The sequence below is a fragment of the Lissotriton helveticus genome, chromosome 4_1, assembly GCF_964261635.1.
Source record: "Lissotriton helveticus chromosome 4_1, aLisHel1.1, whole genome shotgun sequence".
In the NCBI taxonomy this organism is placed as follows: Eukaryota; Metazoa; Chordata; class Amphibia; order Caudata; family Salamandridae; genus Lissotriton; species Lissotriton helveticus.
Genome location: NC_136063.1, coordinates 975,984,464 through 976,009,631, shown reverse-complemented (window position 1 = coordinate 976,009,631; position 25,168 = coordinate 975,984,464). Strand labels below are relative to the sequence as shown.

The following is a 25,168-nucleotide window of genomic DNA, read 5'->3' as shown; positions in this document are numbered from 1 at the left end:
AAAAAATTCAAGTGTCCTCATGTAATGCAACTGGTGCTATGTAAAGCGCTCTGATACCCGATTCGGGGCAAGTTCGCGCTATGTAAAACTCTGTAAAAAAAATAAAATAAAAAAAATGATTGGATATCACAAAGGACCATTGTAAGAACAATCATTCAAAATGTTAGTCATCCTGTCTCGTTACTGCATCCCTTGTGGTGGAACTATAGTCAATGGAGCTTTGGGTCTGAAGGACTGTCTCTGTAGACTTAACAACTCTAGTGTGGCATGGTATTTTTTCTTATAACATGCAATTTAATATCCCCAGCATGTATTAAGTAGCTCTTGTGTGAAAGCTGCACATTCTGCAAACTGTTAAGCAAAGTTTAAATTAACCATCCTTTGGCAAAAGCTGACTCATGTTGGACGTGTATAGATCTTTCTTATGCATGGCAAATGTAAGACCTAAGCAAACACAAGGACATGATGGACGGAGTGCTGAAACTTTTCAGACACTCTCCCCCAGTCACAGATCTGGGTTGAATCCATCATCGTTCTTTAGCTCACTTTGCCACCTCAGTTCAGACCCAGCTATTTGCAAATCAGTCTTGACCCTGTGCCTCTTGGGAACAGTCCAGCCCGAAATGCCAAGCCAGATCTTCCCTGAACCGGAAACAAGAATCTTGGGACCGGTTTCGGGGTAACACCCCTCATCAACCAGGCCACTTGAATCCAGTGGCAAAGTGAGCAAGGGACCCATGTCTGGGCATACCCTGCCAATTTTGGGCGAACAAAGCAAACACATAATCACCTATTTGTTGTTGTATATATTTGTCTGCACTGTAAAACGCGCTGTGCTCACAACTTAGAAAGTGTCCTCGAATCTCGGGTCTAAAGAAGAGGCTTAATTGAACCTTTTTTTAGTGTTTGGAAAACCCTGATGCTGAGACATTGCATGGGTCGTGTGCATCTGAGATTTTGATAGCTAATGTTGAATCTCTTGTATTACCACTGGACGTCCATATTCAAGAGGTTTATTAAGGAGATTATCTCCATTCTTAAAAGCTAGTGGTACTGTATTAGTAACTATTTTAAAATTTCTCTTTTCGGGGACAGTTCCAGCTTAAACTGTTTTTGGTGAAACATTTAGCATGTTTCAAACAAGAAATCCACAGTTTATAAATAAGCCCTGCAATATAGTTAAACCTTTACTTAATGTTAATACTGAAAAGGTGTTGATCTCCATTGCTATGACTATAGATAATAGAATAGCTGTTCTTTCACAAGGAGCAAATGCTAGTGATCTTCAAGGAGAGAGCAGCTTCTATGATGCTTTTACAGGGCTATGAAACATGGCTATTTCTGAATGTATTTTGAAGCAAGTAACTTCGCATTGGCATTTAGCTGCTGTTGTGTTCCATTATGTGTAGAGTGGGCTGGCCAATTATTCAACACAATAAAAGTAATAAATATGTGTTAATACTGTTCAATAGAATGAAGTAGGATTTAGAGAGGGAAGAAAGTTAAAGGTAATAACGAAGCTAGGAAATGCATTACTTTGATACAAAAAGTTGTGTGGTGCCCCCCAGATATCCCAGAAGGTTAAATAATTAATGGGAAAGATTCGTCCAATTATGTTATTAGGTTTCCCAATTTGTCTTTCTCAGATGATTCATGTAAAAGACAAGCTGGACTAAGCGTTATATTCTTTAGTCTGCTGAGATAGTGTCTTTAGAACTTGAAGTAGTGTCAGGTTGGAGCAGAGCACGGTGACATTTCTTTCTAAATTTGTGTTTTAATGTGTGCAGAGCAGCACCTAAAACACTCCAAACATTCCTACTGAAATAAATATGGCTACATCAGTCTTTATGCCACTTTTCTAATGATGTGGGTAGTTATAATAAAACTTGAAGTGTGTATATATACATATATGTGTATATATATATATATATATATATATATATATGTGTGTATATATATATATATATATATATATATATATATATAACCACATACCTGGTATATTTAAGATAAACCGCAAAAATTCTCTGAGGGCCTACTCGGAGATGGTGGCTATATGGATGTTGATGTGAAAAATCTTGTATATTCAGAACTGTGCATTGTATAACAGTGAGGGTGTGACTGTCTATTGGGACAGTTGCTATGTCTGCTGTTAGATTCGTTTTACAAAGTGTGGATTTGGCTATACTAGAACTCTCTGGGCATTAAGTAAATGCAGTACCTACAGGACCATAAATACTAAATGCAAGATTGACGGAAGAGCCCAAGAAAATAATGGTTGCTTTCCTAGAACTTTCGGGAATCAGATTCTCTGCAATTGCACATTGTTCTAGAAAAACTAAGGATGCCATTGTAGATTATATAATTTGTTGATAAAATGAAGTTTGCTGTCTAAATGTAGATGTATTTTAATAACTTTTTTTCATGCCTTTTCTCTTTTTACATACGTTTCTAAAAAGAATTGATTGTTGGTCTTGTTTGCAAACTATAAACTAATTTTGATGCCCAAGTCCTTTTTCGCCTAAGAAGGTTTTTGATGTATTAAATAATTTCTTCCGTGATAGGCACCTTTGACCAGTTTGCCAAGTTCTTTAATGTGAATTGAGTCCTTTTAGGTGCTTTTTATAACTTTCTCAAAATGGAGTTGCAGTGCTCCATAATATTTTGTGTGGTTGCAAGAGGAGGGAGCAAAACAGTTAAATATCAGAATTGTAACTGTCAAATCCTTTTTTGGTGAAGCCGAACACTGTTTGCCCTTTATAATCTGCAAATGTACGTGTCACATCCATATCATGTATTTTTCAAAGCCAGCCCAAAAGACCTCCACGTGGGACAAAAGCTGTTTCGCGTACAGAAGATGCAGAAGGGACAGAGAAGCAGAAGAGCCCTGCCAGCGATGATGAACACACCTCTAAAGACTATAAGCCACAGAGAGACATCTCTAGTGCCTCTAGAAAGAGCAGATCTGACAAAGAGGTTCAGCATGCCTTGGAAAACAATCAACCAGACTGTGATGTTCCACATGTTGCAAAGAACATTGAACCAGCGAGAGAGCTTGCCTCTAGAAAGAAAGAACATGATAAAGATATTGAAGATGAAGTCAAACCCATTGAAACCATGCCCATGCAACCAGCGGCTGTCTCTGAGGCCAAAGGCAGAAAGCAGTCCTCTGGAATTCCAGTGGCGGGGGATAACTGTGAAGAAAAGATTTGCAGTTCTGGGCTTTCTGCTGAAAAGGAACAGGAGATAGATAGGTGAGTGCTTTTCTTTGATGGAAGTTACAATCTTTGCATTTCTGAAATCTTAGTAAGGAGCATCAAATGTTAGGTTCCTCTTTACTTTTCCTTGTGATGGGACAGAGTAATCCCAAGTTGCATTAGTAGACATGTCAAACTGTGGATGCAATATTTTGAACACATGCAAACAAATCTATATTTCCCAGCTCTTCCGCCTCATTTAGATTTTCATTTTTACAATATGTGTTTTAACTTTTGCTCTAGTGTCTTTCATGAGCATTTCAAATGATTAGTCTTTGCTGACAAGTAAACTCTGTGTTTTGGGTGCTCCATTCTTTGGCAGCTTGGTGTATGTCTGAACCAGATTGTTATGTTTTTTTGTTTTTTTATTAAGACACATTTTTATTTCCTTCTGATAATATACAAGAGTCTAGCACTGATTCGTTAGCTAAGAATGATATATATATATTTTTAAGAAAGGGAATGGTCATTCAATCTTGCCTTTTTACCTTCCAACAATCCTTTCAGTCCAAACCTTGCCTATGGAGGACCCCCTAGAGGTGAATGGATGCTGGAAACGTATCTTAAAAAGTGACAGACTGCCCCTTAAGAGTGTTCTACTAGGTTAGTCGTAGACTAACCTAGTAGGGCCCACTGCTCCGAAAGGATCAATATCTCTAGGGGGATGGGTCAGGGATGTCCCTGTTCACCTATCCTTTTTGCCCTGTATATAGATCCGCTGGTTCGCAGGATTTTGGGGTGCGACAATATTATGCCAGTGGCTTTTAACGGGTTCGAGACCAAACTACTGGCTTATGCCGACGATCTGGCTGTAATTTCCCCTGAACCAGTTGGGGCTATGGCAGCATTCACGCGAATAGCAGGGGAATTTGGTCATTGTTTAGGGTATCTCCTGAACGAGAGCAAGACTCAAATAATTTGTACTGATAATATTAGTAGAGTCGATAATAGATATTCGGACTCAGCAATATATCTTAAAGTCGGGGTTAGCTCAGCAACAGGTTCAACTGTTAAAGATAATTTTACCTCACTGTTAAAGTCAATGGTGACAGATCTGAAAAGAATAGACGCCTTACATCTGCCTCTAATAGGAAGGGCAAATGTATTGAAAATGACTGTTTCCCAAGATTTTTTATCTCTTTCGCTTTATCCCATTCCGAGTAGAGGAACGTTTGATGAAGTCAATGGAGGTAATCTTTATGAGCTTTGTTTGGCAATATGGCAAAACTAGGCGTTCAATGAAGTATCTTTCCCTACCACAGGAAAGGGGAGGGCTAGCAATTCCGAATCTCAGATTCTACCATTGGGTCTGCATGTTAACTCAGATGGCAATACTATTTGTCCCGGCCACAAATTTAGCGGATACTCCTTGTGGTAACCAGAAACCCCTCTCCATCTATGAACTTCTGTTGGGCAGGGAAGCTCTGGGACTTCTACTGCGGAAAACGAAGCGGCGTTATTTTAAGAAAATGCGGTACAAGGTTTTGAATGGCGCCTGGGGGATAAGGAAATTGGTGCAAAGATCATTGGCAATACCGAAAATTAACTACTATCTGCCTCTCTGGAAATCCAGTATCTTTCCACAATTCAGCAATGATAGAATGGGGCAGATCTGGGAGCAACAGGGAATTAAAAGTGTGGGTGATATTTTTGATGGGGATACCCTCATGACGTTTGACAATATTCAACGAAAATATGATATCCCGGCTAACCAAGCGTTTAAATTTTATCAGATTTATAAAACTTTAATTTCTATAAAACCACGTATCTCTCCAGGGGGCAGAAATACTATGATGGCCTACTTGTTAAATGGTGGCAATAAGATTAAAATGGTAAATAGGTCCCTATTGGTAGGGATCCAAGATGACTTCGAAAAATGTGAAGCTGCCAGGACATTAAAAGTGGGCGACCCGGATATCGACGCGGATGAAGCCTTGCAACTAGATTGCACAACACTATAAAACTCTTTTTAATTTATACTTCACACCAGCTAAACTGCATCAATGGGGCAAAAGGGAGGATGACAGGTGCCCTAGATGTCTGGAAGGGCCTGCTAATTTACTGCATATGTTTCATCACTGTAAAAAGTTGAACACAATCCGAGGGGAGAGTGAGAGGTTTTGGGAGGGGCTGCTAGGTGTGAAGATCAACCTATCCCCTACCCTAATGATAATAGGGAGCGACAGTAATCTGGGGCTAAACAAGGAGGATGAAGCTCTTGTTTTTATTTCTGTTGCGGTCCTCCGGATTCCTATTTGGGCAGGCTGGAAAGATACTGTAGCACTTTCCTTCCAGATGTGGATGGCTAGACTTCTGGGGATACATAATATTGAATCTTCCCTATACGAGCATAATGGCATGAAAACACGTGAAATGGGGCTGAACATCTGGGCCCCCATTAAGAGATGGAGGGATTCCCGTGTAACTTTTAACATGCTCTTCTAATGTATAACAATGGATTTTTTTAACTCTATTTTTATCCTGAAATAATGAATTATGACTCCTTGTTTGTCTATGCTTTTATAGTTCTTTAGAAAGCCTGTTTCCAATTGATATCTTCTATACTTGTATCTGCTTTAAAATTATGTATATTGGATTTCTCAACAATAATGTAATATCAAAATGTATTTATTAAGATTTGTACCAGGTATTTAACATTAAAAAAAGGAATTAATAAACATGTTCTTCCTCTCTTTTGATCTGCAACGTCTATAACAACTAAAATAATGTTCCTATAATCTTCGCACTGCGATCAAATGTCTCTGCTGCACCAATATGTTTAGTCTCTCCCTTGTTGTAGAGTAATTGCAAACCAAAGATTTAGCTTTCATCACATAAGTATAACAGAATGCAATCTAAATAGTTAAGTCTTGTAAAGGCCCTTGTGATGAAGTCAAAATAATAAAAGCATTTTATGCACTGACATCACACAAAAAAAAAGGAATCAAGAATACTGGTTTTGCAATTTTTTAAAGAACAGTCCTAATCTAAAGACTCTTAAGGTGTGGTCTCACAAGGATTAGCACTTTCCTGTTACTGTTCAATCTGTATATGATCCCTCTTCCAACCCTGATTCACTCATTTAGGTTTCTACATTTTATGTACACAGATGGCACACAATTTCTGTTTAAGATTGAAGGTGGTCTTAATTCACGCATCTGCATAAGTGCACGGTATGGCTTTTTACAGCAAGTTTATTCATGGGTGTTACAATTAAATGGGGCTGAACCTTTCTTTCAGGGCATCTTAAGGGTGGGACCTTCCCTTTGGCCACCTATCCTAGGTGACAATCTTATGATGGCCCTTTAAAGATTCTGGGAGTAAAACTTGATTCAGTCTTTATCAGTTGCTCTCTTGAAACATGTGGAAATACTCCAATTTTACGGTACTAGTGGACCTCAGTATTCATGTGAACTCTCTCACAGATACACTTGGTCAACTCCTTATAGAAAAGATGTCATTTTGGGATTTGCAGCAGTTTGTTACCCACCTCACTTGCATATCGTGCCACATCTTGGATACCGTTTCCTCTAACTGCCAAGTCTGGGTGGCACACATTAAACCCTTTGTCTGGTCTGACCATTCCCTTATCAACGTCAATTGGTTTGTGGCTCATTGCCCCCATGGACGTAGGAAGTGTTACTCTTTACCTCGTCGAAATTGCGACACAGTTTTCCCCTCGGAATTCAGCCTTGCCTTGGGCAAACATTCTACTCACATGAGCAGGTACATTAAGGTTGATGTCTGATGGGTCATTGCTCGCTTATACGGTCAACCAATTGTATTGCACCCATCAAACCCAGACACCCACCCCTCCTAGCAAAATGACAGTCTGCTCCTTAGTTCAATGAGGAGCTCGAGAAGCTCCGAAAGCATTCTAAGAAACTAGAACAAAGCTAGAGGCTTCAGTAACTCCCAAAGGATAATTCAATCTATAAAACAGGCTTTAAATACATATCACGTTGCAGTTAAGAAAGCCTTATCTGACTTTTTCACAGCTCAGATCCAAACTTCACACAATAAACCTGGTAAGGTTTTTAAACTTGTTAAGAAATGTACTCTACCTGATGCCCTACTACAGCCTTTAACACCCTCTCTTAAGCTCTGCACCTATCTTTCGAATTTCTTCAACACTAAAATCAAATCTATTGCTGACTTCCTACTACTGGCACTATGACACTCCAGGGGGCTGTACCTTCCCCATGTTGCCATGCGCTACAAGAGTTTGCTCTATTTCGCTGGAGGAATCTGCTCGCGCTCTCAGAGCGTGATGATACTCACCCCCTCATATTCTTTTTTTCCAACAGTGAGTCCATAAACCCCCCATTAAATCAGCTATTAAATCTGTCGATTAGGTCAGCCACAGTCCCCAGCGGCTGGGAACAGGCCAAGCTCATTCCTCGCTTTAAAAAAAAAAACAATGGCAGAAAAATCTAAGCTTGCTAACTTTTGACCAATCTCACTGCTGCCAGCCTCCGCCAAGATACTAGAAAAGCTCATTAATAAAACAACTTTCAGCCTACTTAGAACAGAACAAGTTACTTTGCCCTTCTTACTAGTCGGGCTTTCTGCTGGGCATAAATACCGAGACAACCTTGCTGGTCGTGGCTGATACGATTCATCTAGCGGTGGACAGGTAGAGATGCAGTTGGCCCTGATTCTCCTCGATCTATCTGCGCCTTTTGACATGATCTCACATACTACACTTCTGCAATGTCTTCGTGCCATAGGTGTCTGCAGCTCTGCTCTGACCTGGTTCGGATCTTTTTTGAGACAGATCCCAATCTTTCTGGATGGCTCCATCCGCCTCCGAACCAGATCCCATGGGCTTTGGGCTTTCACAGGGTTCTTCTCTGATCCCCACATAAGCCTCAATATATTTGATCCCAGAATCATTTGGAGTACAAATAGTATCTTATGCCTATGATACACAATTGCTCCACACTCTGGATAAAAATGCCCTCAATGCACCGAACAATTTTAAGGTATGCACGTCCAGAGTGTTCCAATGGATGCGCGATGGCTGCCTTCAATGTAATACCAGCAAAACAGAAATCCTGTTCTTTGGGATCACACCGCCCAGCTGGGACAATGACCTCTGGCCAAATGATGTCCCACCGCCTCCTACCCCTACCACCTTGGATAGCAATCTGGGGGTGAAATTTGATAGCACTGCATCTTTTGCCCTCCAAGTGACTGGGATAGTAGGTTGATGTTTTGGACTTTTAAAGCTGCTAAAAAGTTCCTTATCTTCTCTCCCTTTTGCAGCAAAAAACTTTGATCCGGGCCCTGATCACCTCAAGATTGAATTACGCAAACTCTCTATATTGGGGTCTGCTGGTCCATCTCTTGAAGACGCTGCTGGGCTTCTGCTGCAACTCTCCAGGAGAGGCCACATACAACCTTATCTGAAAGAACTACACTGGCTGCCTATCAAGGACCATATAAGGTTCAAAGGGTTGATTCTGGACACACACAGCCTTCTACCGCACGGGTCCTCAGTATATGTACAACAGATTTATTTCCTATCAACCTTCCAGGTGATATCGGTACTTTAACTCTTGTGGTGGTTCCTTAATTCAGAAGGAAAAAGTCGGGTGGCAGCGCTTACTCCTACCTGATTGCAAAGGAGTGGAAAGCCCTTCCGCAACAGCTCCGTGCCACAGAGGACATGCAGGCCTTTAAGTGTTGTCTCAAAGCCTGGCTCTTTGGGTCTGCTTTGTAGACTCACATGTTAGTAAGGGAATCGGATTTACTGCCAGCGCGGGGATACTTGCTGAGTAACTGTTGCCTTCTACGAATCCCCCTAATAATAATCAGACTATTCTCATATAATTTTCATTTTTGGGTGCTAATGGGCATCCGTCTCTTATCTCACACAATTCAAATCGCTTGTGTGTTTCTGAAGCAGTAAGGCTAATCTATTGCAATGCAATCTATCTTGATTTACCAGGCAAAGCAGTGAATAAACTGCAATTAGTTCAGAACTCTCTTGCAAGAGTTGTTTTGAAGATTATACATGAAACCATTGGCAGTAGGGTCTTTTCTGTAGAAGCCACAAATTACTGGAATGCCCTCTCATTTCACATACAGAATATCTCCTCACTTTTGTTGTTTATGGAAGGAACATTTAAATATGTGGCTTTTTTCCCTGCTGTATAATGTTGGTGGTTTAAGAGTTCCTTGCTGTCTCTGTTTCAGCCCAAATACTTAATCAGAGCCATGATACCTTTTGACGTATGCCACTTTAATCAAATGCCACAAATTAATACATTAAAATATTCTGCATCACCAGGAGAAGGCAAGCTGCAAAGTCAATATACACAAAATGAAAAAGAAATAGATGTATCAGAAGATATGGTTTTCACTAGTTTAATTTGTTGTATTTGAGACATGAATGTGGTGAAAATATTTATTTGTACGAAATATGATGCCCTTACTCCAACGTTTAGGGTATGCAAACCTTGTGGGACCAACGGGTCAACCGGTGGTAGATTTCAAATGATGTCTACTTTTCCAAAATGCACAGTTTTGCTAGGACGCAGGGTCTGTCAAGCTGGCAGGACACTTGTTGAATTTTAAACAGAAATGCATGCTTGCAGGTCTGTCCTTCCTCTTCACTTCATCACTTGTAAACTCAAATGAAATACTGTTCTCTGGGGAACTTTGTAAACGTAGTTTGGTATAACCCATAATCCCCATTTTATACACTTTTTGGAAACGTATAGTATTCTTTGGATTTGCTTTGCGAAGGGCTTCCCCAGCAGAAAAAAAGCAGGGACCCGATTCACAAAAGTAATCTGAGAAAAAATACTAACGTAACGGCTTTCGGTATTCACAAAAGGCATTTAGGAGTAGTAAAGTAAGGATTTTGTCTCAAGTTTGTCTTAAGTTTTGCTCTTAAGACAAAATCCTTACTTGAGTTAAACTTAAGTTAAACTTAAATTAGGATTTTGTCATAAGACCAAAACTTAAAACAAACTTGAGGCACAATCCTAACTTTACGACTCCTAAATGCCTGTTGTGAATACCGAAAGTCGTAAAGATAGGATTTTTTCTCAGATTACTTTTGTTAATCAGGCCCCAGGTTACTTGTTAGTGGGAGTGTTAAAAACAACATAATGTGCTACAGTAACATTTCTCCCGTGTTGTCAGATTTATGTACAAAAAATAATTATAATAATAATAATTAGTAGTCCCATTTTTCACAAGGAACTTGGGAGAGTTAAAAAACGACACCTAGCTAACATTTGATCATAGGGTTTGTTCTGTATGCAAACGCCAATATACTTTTCACCCAAAAATCATTATACAGTTGCAAGACATTATGGATTGACACAGAAACGTACTGTTCCCAAAATGCCTTCCATTCAAACAGCATTACTTTACACAGAGTCCAAATTTTCCTTGGGTGGAGACCTCAACCTCCGAATGGATGGGAACCTAGACAGGATCTCAGACCATGAATTTATAGGCAATAACTCTCACACATGAAACTATGCTTCAGCAATAATAATCTAGTAGATATCTTGCGACTATACAACCCCACAGAATCCAACTATACCTTCTGCTCAGAACCATAACCCTCTTTTTTGAGGATAGACCATATTCTAGTGTGCAAATCCCAACTCCAGCTCGCCCACACTCCAAAAATTGGAACCGATAGCGGTGTCCGACCATGCATACGTGACCATTCAACTGCCCCTCAATGGTCTAACACCCCCCCCACCTAGACATTGGCGCTTAAATTACGAACTACTAGATGATCTTCACAGCAGAACAGAAAATGCAAAGACCATTGAAAACTTCCTCAGAGAAACCTCCCCTAGCAACACATCCCCCACTATAAGATGGGGCGCCCTCAAATTGACCCCGAGAGGCATGATAATCCAGCTCATGTCTGCCAAAAACAAAGATATATCTAACCATTTTAAGACACTGGAGACTGAGATCTGTTCACTAAACTCACAGCTTAGGCACACCAAATGCTCAGCGGTCCTAAATAAGCTCTGATCTTCAAAACACAAATACAACCAAATCCTTAGTCGGACATCCCTTAAATGGATCGATGTAGTGAATGCTGAGAGACCCTGCAAAAGCAACCGAGCAGGGAAAACCTTGTCCAACTTTCTAAAATATACTAAAAACGAAAGTCTCATAGTTGCATTATAAAAACACCAATGGTGTGATCACATTGTCAACCCATGGTATTCTTGACACCTCCATATCTTTCTACACCAACCTCTACAACTCCAATACCCCCACTTCCCCTTTGGCAATTAATGATTATCTGGAATCCTGCCACGTCTTTAAGCTATCACATCTTTGACGATGAAATCAGGACTTCAATGCAGCCCCCTAAAACCAGGAAAGGCCCAGACAGCTACTGAGCCAAATTTTATAAGGTTTTTTATCTGCGAAGTCTCTGGTCCTCTTGACATGGTTTTCCACCGATACACCTCCTCTGGGAGCATTACTGGCTCTGCTATTGAAGCCACAATTGTGGTAAAGCCAAGAAAAGGGAAGGAACCACTAAACTTTAAAACCTACAGGCCATTTTTACTTATAAACATTGATTGTAAAATCTCCTCTACACCCACAGACTAGAATCGGTTATTCAGAACCTGATAGCAAACTCACAAATGGGTTTTCGCAATGGGAGGCTACCCGCCGACATCAGAACATTCTGCTGTGTCCTAGAGAAGGCCGCAATATCCCACTTTCCAACCGTGGCCCTTTCACTAGACGCTTGAAGGCTTTTGACAATTCTCCTGACCTTTCCTACAAGCCATCCTCCATAAATACAATCTTGAAGATGACCTTATCCACATGATTATGGCCCTTTACTTCAATCCGAAAGCAAGAGTCTGAGTCAGTGGGCACTAATCCCATCCCTTCAGCCTTTCCCATAGCACTTGCCAGGGCTGCCTCCTATAAACCCTACTCTTTTTACTAGCCATCAAACCCTTAATCATTGCATTCAGAGATAGTGCAGGTATTTTGGGCATCCATTTCCGCTCTGGCAGGTAAGCGGTGGCAGCTTACGCAGACGAGGTGCTTTTGTTCACCAAAGTTGCCCCACATGCTATCCCAATTATCATGCAAGAAATAGAGATATACTCATTACTATTATTATTATTATTATGACATTTATTGAGTGCACTGTTACCCGTGGGTGTCCTGGCGCTATGTGAAATCTTGCCTGAGGATCGAAACCAAGGTCATGCTAATCCGCAAACAACCAAGTTTTTAAAGCTTTTCGGAAGGCCAGAAGGCTCGACATACCTTTCGGATACAGAGGAAGCTGATTCCTAGCTCTGGCTGCATTAACTACAAAGCTTTTTACACCCTATGTGGCCTTTTTTTACAAACAGCACATAGACCAGTTTGGCGTCGGATGAGCGTAAGGGTCTATTTGGAGTATACCAGTCCAGCCGCACTTTTAGATAGGCCGGTCCTGCTCAACAGGTCGTGATGGACCGTGTTGAATGCTGCAGAGAGATCTAGCATAATCAGAGCAGCTTTGCCACCTTGATCTAAAATAGTCCGAATCTCTTAGGTGGATTTCAAAAGTGCCGCTTCGGTACTGTTCAGACATGGCTATATGCAAATCAGTCTGACCCTGTGCCTCATGGGAACAGTCCAGCACGAACTGCCAAGCCATGCCTTCCCTGGACCGAAAACAAGCATCCGAGGACCGGTTTCTGGCATTACAGCCGTCTTCAGCCCGGCTTGCTTGAATCCAGTGGCAAAGTGAGCAAGGGACTCACGTCTGGGCATACCCTGCGACACTTATGGCAGCCAAAGCGGTACAAAAGGGGGTGGTGATGGACGGAGCATCTGAACCAATCAAACACTCACACTCAGTCAAAAGATCTGGGTTTGATCCATCACTTTTCTTTAGCCCATTCAAGCAAGCCGGGCTGAAGACGGCTGTAATGCCAGAAACCGGTCCTCGGAAGCTTGTTTCCGGTCCAGGGAAGGCATGGCTTGGCAGTTCGGGCTGGACTGTTCCCATGAGGCACAGGGTCAGACTGATTTGCATATAGCCATGTCTGAACTGGGGTGGCTTAGTGGGCTAAAGAACGGTGATGGATCAAACCCAGATCTTTTGACTGGGTGTGAGTGTTTGATTGGTTCAGATGCTCCGTCCATCACCACCCCCTTTTGTACCGCTTCGGTACTGTGTCCCCTCAAAAGCCTTACTGAGTGCGGTCCAGAGCTTGTGTGTGTTCCAGAAATTGGCTAAGTTGCGTATTTAAATGTCTCTCGATAATTTTAGCCGGTATCTGAAGTCTGGATATTGGCCTGAAATTATTAGGATCTTTAGTGTCAAGATTCGGTTTCTTTAATAAGGGCAGAATAGAGTTTTTTCCAGTCCAGCTGATTATAGCCCTCTCTATACATTAAATTAAAAATGGGTGTCAGGACTCGAGCGACTGGCTCTGCTGCTAACTTTAGGATCGCTATCGGACAAGGATCCGAAGGGGACCCGGATTTCACCTGCATAAAGAGGTTAGCAGTTTCTGTGGTTGTGAGCTTGGCAAAACTGTCCAGTACCCTTTCTCATCTAGATGCAGGTCATCCGCTTGGCCCGCCATAGTCTTTGGGGTTACATTAGTGAACGTGGAAAAGATAGCATCCACTTTCGCATAAAAGAAACTGGCCAAAGTTTCACAGAGCGCCTGGCTAGGTGTACATGTAATAACCACTGGGTTGGCCAGGCTGGTGACTGTATTAAATAATTCCCTAGTTGAGTTATTAGCTCTATTGATCTTCATGGAAAAAAATAGAAGCTTTGCCTGATGAGTCTGCTGTTATATATGGCAAGACCCCGTTTATACTCCTCCTTATTGCTATCCTTGTACTCAGTTCTATATCTTCTCTCCAGTTGTTTACAACTCAATTTTTTATCCCTGAGTTCCTGTGAGTACCAAGGAGCCGAGGGTTGCCGTCTAGTGGGATAAAACTTTTTTTATAGGAGCAAGCTTGTTCCCTGCTGTTTCTAGCCAGCAAATGTAGGAACGTGTTGCCTTTTCTAAATTTACAGGGCGGCGTAACTACGATCTTATTAAGTATGTCGCACAAATCCTCGGCCACTACTTTACTCCACGCTCTTTTCTCCAGTTTTCTTTTTTGAACTGGCTTCTGAGGGTGGCGGTCGGGAATATTAAGTTTAAATACCACAGCCTTATGGTCCGACCATGGTAGCGGAATGATATCAGTTACTCGTAAATGTGGATTGTTAGAAAAAATGCCATCAAGTATATGTCCTGCCTGATGAGTCACATCTGTCACCAATTGCTCTAAGTTACTACACTTCGTCACGTCTAGCAATTTGGCTGTGTCTGGATCTGATAACATTTCTAAATAAAAATTGAAATCCCCTAAGATAGTATAGGAGCAAGCCATTATACCTGTTTCCATAAATTTGCCCACCTGCTCAATGAAGTGGCCTCTAAGGCCTGGTGGTCTATAGACAAGTGAGCCTTGGAAGGTATACTGGGAAGATAATGGAAGGAGGAAACTAGCACCTCGCAGCCTTCCACCTCACCGGGCTAAAGGAAGAGATAAGGGAAGAATGGTATATAACCGCAAGTCCGCCCCCTCTTCCCTTAGGCCTGTTCAAAGTGTAGCAAACAAAATTAGGAGTCACCGCCTTGACCAGGTCCGGGCCGGAGGCATTGTCTGTCCAGGATTCCGTAATAAGAGCTATCCTAATGTTTTCATCTTCAATGAATAAAGAACTCTCTGTGCTGTGTTTAATCAGTGATCTGACATTCATCAGGGCACATTTTCAAGTTATAGTACCTGTGTCATTCCCCAACTTTACAAATGGATTTCCCGCCATCTCTAAGTTGTAAAACAGTAGCTTTGGGATTTATGATCCCACACCCTGGACAAGCTTTGTGGAGCTCCTGGAGCTGAGAATCGGGGTTGATACAAGGGCATGACTGTGTATTGGTATTTAGATTGAGATTCTTTAAAAAAAGACCAACGTAACTAATTTTTAGCTTATTACCTGTGCTCCCCTGGCCAGAGGGGCTGGCACTGGGTGCGGTCCGATCACGGACAGGCGCAGACGGGCTTGCCTTTGGCGCGCCAGATTACGTTTAGATGACGTTAGGGACCAAAAGCATAGCCCGCTGACCCCTCTCCACACTCAAGATGGCGGACCCGTGTTCCCACCACCGGACCACCTGTGCCCGTAAACGGGATTACGGGAAGTTAAAATGAGGTGAAGATCTAAAAAGAAAAGCTGTTGGCAGGATAACAACAGTCTTCAACAAGTTTAAAATTACTGTGCAAATTTCGCTAAATTAGCAGCTAACACACATAACTCCCGGCTGAGCCTCAGGAGAATCACATGCTGGCATTAGTGGCAGAATACTCCATAAACCAAGATGAAATCAAAGTTTTCCCCCTTAACATCGAATGTACATCATCCATATTTGGCGACCTTGGTCTACATTAGCAGCCGAAAGCTATCAAGTCCCTAGGTGTTTGGTTTGGCTGGGATCTGAAACAATCTGTTGATCTCAATGAGCAGAAAACACTCACCAAAATTGAAGAACTCCGTAACACCTGGTTCTTTAAGTTCATCACTTGATGGGGGACATTTGGACACTATCAAGATAATGATTGCCCCACAGATTAATTTGACTTCAAGTATGCTCTCGGTCACCCTCTTCCCCTCCTTCTTTAAATCAATAGATAAAGCCATTTCTGACTTCATAGGGTGCGTGGTGGCGTTTACCGCGAGAGAGCTATTCTCCCCCTTGGCTTGCCTCAAAATCTAATTTAACCTACCTATACCGCTCTCCTCCTTCCTCTTAATACACAATCTGTCAAAACTTCCTGTGGAACACTCCAGACGTATTGTAACAAATAATGTGGCCTCTCTCCTACTTCTAGATGAACCATTATGTCATCGCACATATGGTTCCACCATAGCCTCCCTATGGCAAAACTGTGTAGTTGAGCTAGAGGGCAAAATAGTCTACTGGGAAGCGTGGGCTAGGATTAACTCAGTAAACGTGCAAACCCCATTCCACTCATCTTTGCAGCGGAGTTCGATCTCCCACACATAGATTTCTATAGATTCCTGAGGTTGAAAGGTGCATTGAGCAGGTTGAAGCCTCCACATCACCCATACCTACTAAAACTCCTGGGGAAACTTAGAACAGAGGGCCACACCGCTTCACATGTATACAAACTCCTATACACACCCAACATCCTTACACTGCGACTCTTTACCCGTAAATAGGGACAGCACATACATTAAATACATCAAGCAGATTTCACAGACAAAGGGTGGGGTAAAATTTGGAAGGTCAGAAGAAGAAAGTCCCTGTTAGAATGTGGCAGACTTGGATCGCTGGAGAGAAACTAAGGGGAGGTGGAAAAGTGTATCTTCTATTACAATTGGGTATATCACAAAAACACTCTACCTGGCTCTATGGGGTATGCAATACCCAATTGTAATAGAAGATACACTTTTCCACCTCCCCTTAGTTTCGCTCCAGCGATCCAAGTCTGCCACATTCTAACAGGGACTTTCTTCTTCTGACTGAATTTCCCCCTCCCTGATATATATCTCTCTGGGGAACCTCCCTTTACTTTGAAGGGTAATATTTGGAAGTCAACCTTTTTGGCGACAATCACACCAGCTTTTGCTCAGTCAAGGTTCTGATCAATTCACAATACTTACTGGACCCCCTCCAGACTACATAAACTGGGGCTATGAGATTTGGACTTCTGCTGGAGATGCTAGGAAGGCACAGGTGACATACAACAGATGTTCCTTAGCTGCAAAATGTCTCACCTGCTGTGGTCGAGAATACTATCACTGATGCAGGAAGTCTCGGGTCAGCAAAAGAAATCGACTTCTTAACGACAGCACTGGACATCCACCCAACCCCCATTCCTCCAAAATTAATGAAAATTGTATTTATTTTATTTATTTATATTGGAGTTTTATTTAGCGCTTACAAGACCCGAAGGGTATCAGAGCGCTTCACAACAGCAGAACATGAACAGAAACATAGGCATTCAAGCAGCAAATCATGAATAGAGACATGGGCATTAGAGCAGCATAACATGATAGAAGCATAGACATTAGGGGACAATGATTAGAGTCCAGAGTACTGGGGGTCGCATAGATCGGGTTCATTGTCCAGAGGCAAAGAGGTGACGGTTGAGGAGAAATTCTTTTAGTTGTCTCTTGAAGATCGTGAAGGAGGGATTAGTCCTGATGTGGGTATGGAGAGAGTCCCAGATTTTCGGGGCGTTCCCAGAAAAAGAGCGGGAGAGGGCTTTTTGTTTAGGTCTTTTGGGGGGTTCAGAGGAGCGAGTTGGAGCTTCTTAGATTTCTTGATTGACCTGCTTTAGTGAGTTTGGCTGCGAGGCAGTCCTGTTTGCCTGTATGTAGTGCTTTATGGGTGAGACAGGCAGTTTTGAAAGCGCATTGGGCTTCGATGGGAAGCCATTTTTGGTCTTGTAATGCAGGGGTGATATGGTCACATTTCTTGGTCCCAGTGACCATTCTTGCAGCTGCGTTTAGGGTGGATCTCATGGGGGCCATGAGTGTTTTAGCTGTCCCAATTAGTGTGGCATTTCCCTAATCCAGTCTGGAGATAACTAGAGATTGGGGTGCGATTTTAAGGTCATTGGAGGGTATGAAATGTTTGATTTTGTTGAGTCTTAGGTTGTAGAGGGCGCCTTTGGCTGTGGAGTTAATGTGGGGGCTCATGGTGAGACTTGAGTCCAGAGAGATTCCTAGGGATTTGGCTGAGGTGGCTGGAGTAAGTTTACAGTTGAGAGAGTCGAGGTTGTTTATCCATTCTTGGATTTTAGGGGGTTCCTCATGATTGGAGAAAACAAAGATTTCGTTTTTTTCTTGTTTGAGTTTGAGGTGTTTGAGTGTTAACCAATTTTCGTCTTTTGTCAGTGTGGAGTTGAGTCGGGGGATGTCATTGCGGCAGAAGATCTCGAGGTATAGTTGTGTGTCGTCAGCATAGAGGTGATAGTCGATATTTGGTTGTTTTAGAATGATAGTGAGCGGTTCCATGTAAATGTTGAAGTGTGTGGGGGAGAGGACTGAGCCTTGGGGGACACCTCGAGTTGAGGGGGAGGAGTCGGACATCGTGTTCTTGATTTTGATGAATTGGGAGCGGTTATGTAGAAAAGAGGAAAACCATTTTAGGATATTACCATCTGCTCTGATGCGTTTTTGTAGGGCGTCTAAGAGTAGTTTGTGGTCTCCTATGTTAAAGGCAGCTGATAGGTCGAGGAGGACAACTAGGCAACGTTTGTTTGAATCAAGGGAGTTCTGAATGTCATCGGTTATGTTCAGTATGGCGGTTTCTGTGCTGCATCCCTTTCTGAATCTGGATTGTTGTGAGTCAAGTAGGTTGTTGGATTCCAGGTGTTGGTTCAGTTGGGCGAGAACACATTTCTCCAGGATTTTGGCTTGGAATGGAAGGTTGGTGATGGGCCTGAAGTTTTTGGGGTCATTTGGGTCGGCATCTGTTATTTTTTTAGAAGGGAAGTGGTTTGGCCTTGTTTGAGGCAGTCGGGCATTAGTCCATTGTTTAGGGAGCTGTTGATGATCTTAGTCCACAGTGGGGATAGGGTGAGGTTGAGGTTCTTAGCCAGGGAGGCGGGTAGAGGGTCAGCAAAGTGGTTGGAGGGTTTGGAGTTGGTAATCACATTGGAGATGTCCTCTTCGGAGAGAGGTTTGAAGTCTTTCCAACACTGGGGGAAGATGAGGGCTTAGGGTGGAGGTAAGTTATGTTGGTTGACAGAGGAGGGGTCTCGTCTTCTGGGAGTATGTCATAAACTGGGGTAGAGGTGGGTTTGGTAGTGGGTGAGGAATTGGTGGGTTGGCGTTGAGGGTGCCGGACAAAGGAGAGCTCGATATTGTTGATTTTGTCATCGAAGCAAAAATACTGCATTACTAGTGAATCCCATCTCATTGGGGAGGACTAATACTATACTGGAAGATTGGAAAGCAACATCTCCAAGCTCCTTTGACAAATGGTGGAACCTACTATTCTCGATCCGGGGGATGACCATACACTACATTCTAAAATACACACCTCTGCTGGATCCAGACATCTTTGGGATGTCCTAGACAAATATCTACAAGAAAACAAACCAACCCAAACTCGCCTCAAGTGCTAACCCTACTCAAAGGATTTATAAAAGTCTATTTCCCGTCTATTTGGGGCACACACCTGAATGACGCCCCTGGGACAAAGCGTGAGCCCATCCCAGTGTAGCCTCCCTTTCAGGCCATCTTCCCCTTGCCTGTCCCTCTCTCTCTCTCTTCCTTTCAATCTTGCTTTCCCTACATTCCTATCTCACTCCCTATGAGCTACTCCGTATGCCATGTTACACTCCAGTCGAACCAGGCTGCATAGTATAACAACGCAGAACCTTTCACTTCATCCTGAATGCAGATCTTGCTGTATTTTTAGGTCTCCCGCCATGCTTGTTTAGGACTCCTAATCAACGCTGTTTGTCCCTTCAGATATATTGTAACAGTAGTGTATGGTGTGTATGTGTATGGTATACCTTTGTTACTTTCTTTGCCTTTTTTATATGAGAATAAAAACTAATTGAACAAACGAAAGAAATGACGCATGGTGATTACCAAGTCATAAATTGATGGGACATCTCATCTAGCTTTAGTGAGACTGCATAGTTCAGGCAATAGAAGCGATGTATTCTCTGATATGGGCGAGGGAGGCCAACAGTTAATAGCGCTGAAGTCTTTTTTTCTTTGTTAACATCTGCAGTGAAGAAGACATTTACCGAGATGAAGAGGAAATTGAGAAGGAAGGCGGCAAGAAAGGCCCAGAAGGTGTCGTAAACTTGCCAGTTACTTTGGCTTTCCATATTTAAGTTTTTTTTTCTCGAAGAAGTTTCATTTTTCTGTATTTTGACCTTGTTATACAATTGCTTGTTGTTTGTAGTCATTTTTACGTCTCGTCTGCAAGCAGTGTGTGTGTGCGCTATCGCTTGGCGCCAGTCTTTTGTATCTAAAAAAACAAGACAAAAAAACCAAACTTCTTTGCTGCCTTCTAATTAGGCAGGGAGTGCGAGGTATCACTTCATTGTGTGTGGAGCTTGTACGAAGTATACATTGATTTAAGTTTTAGTGTCCGTCTGAGGTGAGTGAGGTACTATTTTTTTTTTTCCATTTTGAAATAGTGCAGCCTCAACAGACCCAAAGCTATTGGGGTTTTTTACTTGAGCCTGCATCCCTGACAGTAGCTCCACACCTTTCTTCTCCCTCCCACCCACTCCTCCATTTAGTTTGGGTTTCATCACTCGTGGATTCTTGACTTTATTCATTTTTATCCTTGCCACCAGTACAGGGATCACAGCTGTTCTCTGCACCCATCAGGCATCCCTCTCGCTGCTGTCGGGTCTAACTGAACACTACACAGTTTTTTTTTTTTATATAAATTCTTTTTATTGAACAACCCAAATAAAATGGTGATTGCATACAATAAGTCATTACTAACATCCGTGTTATAGTTTCGCAATCAGGCAGAAGTTTTGTACATTATAATAGTGGACAGAACAGGATGGTCGCTGTTTATACACATCAAGGTGTTAGTGGTTTGTCAAGGGGGAGGACAATTGGGGGCTCACACACATTCCCCTGATACATATTCCATTTAGTCCAGAGCGTTATCCATTTTCGGGGACAGCCACGTGCTACATATAGTGTTTTCTCACGTATCATACCAGTCCATGTCCTCCTTCCAGGCGTTAAGTGTTGGTGGTGTTACCGCTCCCCAAAGGTGGGCGATATTACGCTTAGCTACCATCTGGCCAAGCGTTGCCCAGGTTTTGCCCTTGGCGTTCACATCCGTGGGTTCCCAAACGTTCAAGAGACATCTTTTGGCTTCAAGTCGAATTTCCACCCCCCATTCTGTGCTTATACATTCATGAACTTTTTTCCAATAAGTTTGGATTAATCGACACTCCCAGAGTATGTGTAGAAAGGACCCCTCCAGGCCGCATTGCCTCTTGCATATCCCCTCTTCACTCCTGCCCGTCAGCACCAATCTGTGGCTGGGGAGCTACACGATATAAAATCTTTAATTGGATCAGCCATAGTTTCGCTGAGATGGCGACCTCCTTAGGGGAGGAGAGTGCTTCCTGCCATTCCCCGTCGTCCATTTCTAGGCCATCCCGCCCCCATTTCTCCCTCAGTGATATTAGGGGATCAGGAGTGTTGTGTATTAGCTTTTTGTATGTGAGGGAGATAGCTTTGTCTGGCAGGTATCCTTCAAGCAGTCTATATTCTAGAGGAGAAGACTCCGGGAGGGACGATCTCGCTGGAATGTTGGCTTTAAGGGAGTGCCTGACTTGTGCATATCTAAAGTATTCCGAATCGGAACACTACACAGTTAGTCTTTGTGTTTGTAGGACTTGCCACATTTATCCACTTCTCGGAACCTATGTGATTACTCTCTTATCCAACTTGCACTTATCACTCCACCTGTTGGCGGCTATGCCTGCCTGCTACAATTAGAATACAAAGAATACGTGGATGACATCTTTTCCATCAAGAAAAGCACATGTGTGGGACAGAGATGTAGAAAGGAGCATAAAACGACATTTATCAATAATCCACCTCACTCTCATACTACCTATCTCTTTATGTCCCATTTAAAGACACCTATATGTCCAATTTACTTGATCTTTTAAGCGCTAGAAGTAGTCAAACGGTCTGATTAAAAATGTATCAGACGCTAGTAGGATTGTCATTAAAAGTACAGCAACTCTTCTTAGAAGTTCTGGTACTGCAGCATTAGAGTATAGAAGAAATGTGTGTATTGTGGCATTTATAGTATATCTGTCATATTTGCAAAGTGCTGCTGCTGTGTCATAACCAGGTTCACTGGAATTATGGGGAAGGGTTGACTAATAAGGCTTTTACAATTTTTATTTTTTTTTACTTTCAACCATGCTGCTGTCCAACATGGCTAAAAATCATTGGTAAAGCCAATAACTCATGCATAGGTGAGACCTTTTGACAATGTCAGTGGTTGTGTTTACGTGTTTACTCAGCCTAGCAAGTTTCTGTATTTTTGAGAAATGTTTCCTGATGAATGCTTACTACAATTTGATATCCTGCTCGTTGGGGACCAAAACATTTGTAAGTTTCTGACTATAAATTGTTTCATATAATGTAGCTGTTCTTAACTTTTTGACTACTGTGGACCCCCTACTGAATACACTACTGGAAGCCGGGGACCTAAGCAGTTTCTATGATTTGCACCTCAAAATAATTGCACATAAACATCTATACATCTAATCAATGCATACATTATTAAATATATTGTTTGATTCACAAGCAAAGATCGAAATTGAATTTTAAAGGTTTTTCAAAAGGTAGTCTTATTACTAAAAGACGAAGAGATAAGCCAGACTCTAGCCTATCACTTTGTCTTATTTTCCTCTAAAGCATGCTCTCTTTTTGTCTGCACATAGCATGGCTGCTTTAATTAAGGACACCAATCATCCATACTAGATTCCATTTGCTGTACAAGGTGGGCTGCTGCAGCCGCTTCCTGCTAGCCAAGCTGTGTATATGGTGTAAATGGGTACGCTGTTGCATTCATACTCTTAATCTTTCTAACCTCGTTGCCGGGGCAAACCCCATTGATTAATTAATTGTAAGTGTGTTATCCAACAGTGATCCTTATGATCTGGTAATGCTATCCCACCATTGTAAGATGAGCGCTGAAGCGTTCGGAGGGCTATATGGGGCACCCCTCTATCCCATAAGAACCTACTTGTTGTTTTGTCTATTGGTAATACTAAATGGCATGTTTTGTAGGACATATAGGAGTTTAGGTAGCGTGATCATTTTAAAAACCATAGTCCTCCCAAGTAAAGACTGTGGCTACCTTCTCCAGCATGCAACATCTGCCTGGTAGCTTCTAAATTAATGGTTAGGAACTTTGTCTTGTCTAGGGTTACCACTGTGCCTAGATATCGGAATCCTGTCTTCTGTACCCTGAGCTCACTGTAGAGGTTGGCCAAGTTATTCCAGGGGTCCATAGGGAACATAATCTACTTTCCACAGTTTATCCTTTATCTAGAGTATTTCCAAACTGACAAACACTGAGTGAGCCACTGGAATGGCCATAGTTGGGTCTTAGAGGTACAGTAAAATGCCATCTGCATATAATGAGTTTTTCTGCCCCTGTTCCAAATCCTCTGGAAATCCTGCAATATGCCCTCGTACTCTGATCCAGGACACCAGCGGCTCAGTACAAAGAGTGAAGTGCAGAGGTGAAAGTGGGCAACCATGCCTTGTGCTGTTTCCCCGGGGATATGGGGCCAATGTGACATCATTGACCCTAACTGCTGCTGTGGGGTTGTCGTAGAACAGGGCCAGCCAGTTACGGAAGCGAGATCCAAACCCAAATGCGGTGAGAGTCTGGAGCAGGAACATCCAGTCAATGGAGTCGACTGCTTTCTCCGTGTCAAGAGAAAGTATTGAGAGTTGCTTCCCATGTGTGGCCCGCTGTGGTTAGCCAGTTATGCAATCTCCAAATGTTTTGGCACGTGGCTCTCCGCAGCACAAAGGCGGTCTGGTCCTCGTGTATAATTGTGGAAATTCCCTTTACCAGCTGATTGGTCAGCATTTGGGCCAGCACTTTCCTCCAGTATTTAAGAGGGAGATTGGTCTATAAGAGCTGCATAGGGTTTTGGGTTATAGCGTCATGGTAGAGGTCCATAGGGAGCCTTCTGTCTTTATATGCCTTTTTGAGCATGTTTAGCATGTGCTGGCTAGTAACTGCCGACAGACACTTGTGAGGATTCGAGATGTAGTTCCTGTAGGAATTCGGCTATTTCTTGGGCTGAACCCATCCGACATCCTTCATATAGTTGTTGGTAATATCTGGTAAATTCTTGGGCTATGTCCAGTCTGTCATAGGAGTCCATCTGTTCTCCTGCAGAAATTCCCGAACCCATCTATACTCTTCCTCTCTTTTACTCAGGCAGCTCTGACCTCCCCCTCCACCCGTGTTTCCTGATCGAGGGCTTACAACTGCCCACTTCCAAACTCTGGAAAGGTCTGTCGCCGCACTTAGCCAACTCTGGTAAGGTCTGGGACCCCCCCCCATCTCCCACTCCGATCCCAACTCCTACAATAATGTGCATGTACAGTTAGACCGCACTCCAATGCTATACTGTCGTGGACTGTTCCTCAGCATGTCGGCCATGGGCCCAGAGAAGGCATTCTGTGTTGACCCATGCCGGACCAGGGCGTTAGCGTATGGTTGTTTCGGGCAGGTCTTGGCAGGGTCTCCCCACCCTGCCTCACAGGGAGCTTTCCTGGTCCAGGGTGTGGGGAGGGTCTTTCCTGATTATCCCCAACTTCTGTTGCATTCTGTCAGACTATCTAGGGGTCCCTCTGTATTGACTTATGTCCGTGCCTGATGAATCTTGGGATCCCCACCCCATGCAATTTTGACTAGCACAGGAGAGAGTCCTGAGCCTGCTTGTGCAGCCCCTCTGCAAGTGTTCTGGCTTGGCCTCCCCCCAGCTAGGGGAGGCCAGTGGTCTAGACACTTCGCCTGACACTGGTTTGCTCTCTCCTCCTTCCATGGCTACAGAGGATGGAGCTACTTATGCTGTGGTGCTGCGCAAGGTGGCCAAGGCCTTGGGCCTTGAGCTCCCTGTAGCGGCCTGAGGACTAACCTCCTCACCGAGGTGCTTTAACCACCAGTAAGCTCTTCGGAGCCTCTGCTGCAGTTTATTGAGGCCCTCACTGACGTTCTGATGGGCACTTGGTCCAAGCCCACCACAGTCCCTCCTGTGGATCGGAACGTGGCACGCGACCCCTGCTTTCTGTTTACCCACCCCACCCCTGA

The 25,168-nt window shown here is 42.9% G+C and overlaps 1 protein-coding gene across 2 annotated transcripts in view; it reads left to right on the top strand.

Annotated features, from left to right (window-relative positions):
* The window catches only part of OTULIN (OTU deubiquitinase with linear linkage specificity), a 364,512-nt gene that overhangs the window by 268,518 nt on the left and 70,826 nt on the right, over positions 1–25,168 (top strand). For both annotated transcript variants that reach the window (XM_078687593.1, XM_078687594.1), the window contains 2 exons: positions 2,808–3,254; positions 20,060–20,124. In XM_078687593.1, the coding sequence (XP_078543719.1) occupies positions 2,808–3,254; positions 20,060–20,124 (512 nt within the window). The remainder of the gene's footprint in view (positions 1–2,807; positions 3,255–20,059; positions 20,125–25,168) is intronic.